At 37.6% G+C, this 1,317-nt stretch overlaps 1 protein-coding gene across 1 annotated transcript; it reads left to right on the top strand.

Annotated features, from left to right (window-relative positions):
• Positions 1-238: 238 nt before the first annotated feature.
• On the top strand, positions 239-621 carry LOC116155281 (keratin-associated protein 20-2-like). The gene has a single exon (XM_031459488.2). It carries the CDS (start codon positions 273-275, stop codon positions 417-419), a length of 147 nt encoding a protein of 48 aa, XP_031315348.1. The 5' UTR covers positions 239-272; the 3' UTR covers positions 420-621.
• Positions 622-1,317: the final 696 nt, after the last annotated feature.

The following is a 1,317-nucleotide window of genomic DNA, read 5'->3' as shown; positions in this document are numbered from 1 at the left end:
GCCACCAAATTAGGAGAAGACTCTCTCATTAAAGGAACATGATTTCACGATAGGCATCGTGACACAAAACAGAGTTGTCTTGGCTTGGATATATTGGTTTTGAAGAATTCCTGAGATGGTCTTCATGCTAATGAGTTTAAAATGTGAGTCCAACAGTGACTTAGGTTTGCCCTACATACCACTCCATTGGTATATAAGGCCCTGTGCAGACTATAAATTTAAGACTCTAGAAAGTGACTCTGCCCTTCAATGAGCCTCCTTATCCTCACATCATGAGCTTCTACAACAACTACTATGGTGGCCTGGGCTATGGCTATGGTGGCCTGGGATGTGGCTATGGATGTGGCTATGGTGGCTATGGCTATGCCTGCTACCGCCCATGCTGCTATGGAAGATACTGGTCTTCTGGCTTCTACTGAGAAGTTCTAGATGCTCATCTGTTCAGGATGTTCTCTGATGAGGCACCATGGGTACCTCCTGCACTAATTGTAATAAGGATGTTCTTGTCTGTTCAGTAATGACTACTGAAGCTTAGAGTACCATGCAACAGCAGACCTTTTTTGATGGAATTGCCTGAGTGTCCAACCATTTAGAAAAATATTCATTTGATCTATGTTACTAACTGAATACAATCTTAACCATTTACATTTTGGGAAAATGTCAAAATTGATTTTTCATTAAAGTTATTCTGTTTTTCACATGTATAATAATTTCGTGCATATTTATTTATGTAGATTTCTTGTGATTGTATGTGTATGTGTGTTTGTGAGTTGTGTGTGAGAAGGTTGGTCTTTCACTCTCTATAGTTGATAATTTATATGTGCGGATGAAAAGTTATATTCAACCAGTGTTTTTCTATTATGTGTTTGTTGTGAACGTATCCAAGGTCTACAACTGTCTACCTTGATCTCATCAAAGCCTTATCTTGGAGACATCCAAAATTGAACTAAAGGCATTAGCAAGATGGTACTTTTTTTTCTCACCACTTAATACTATTTTTTAATGTCTCATCCTTTCCTGATACTTAGTATTTGAATAAGGCTTTGGGAGGATGTAATTTTTCCTTCTCAATTTTATATTACTGCCTGTTCCTTTCCTCATTGACAATATGCACTTGAATCCATCTCATGCATTGTAGCTGCACAGGGAGCTTTCTGTAATTTTCACATTGTCACAGGAAGTTATAGAATTGAGACCATTTTCAGTGAAATTTTTAAGGGTCAATCTTTTCTTGCCTTTTGGAAAGAGATCTGTTATGCTTCATAACATGGCAATGGCTTTGGTAGACTACAATCATGCAAACATAAATCTGATGTA

The sequence above is a fragment of the Camelus dromedarius genome, chromosome 2, assembly GCF_036321535.1.
Source record: "Camelus dromedarius isolate mCamDro1 chromosome 2, mCamDro1.pat, whole genome shotgun sequence".
In the NCBI taxonomy this organism is placed as follows: domain Eukaryota; kingdom Metazoa; phylum Chordata; class Mammalia; order Artiodactyla; family Camelidae; genus Camelus; species Camelus dromedarius.
The sequence above is the reverse complement of the archived record's forward strand: the minus strand, read 5'-3'. Positions and strand labels throughout refer to the sequence as shown.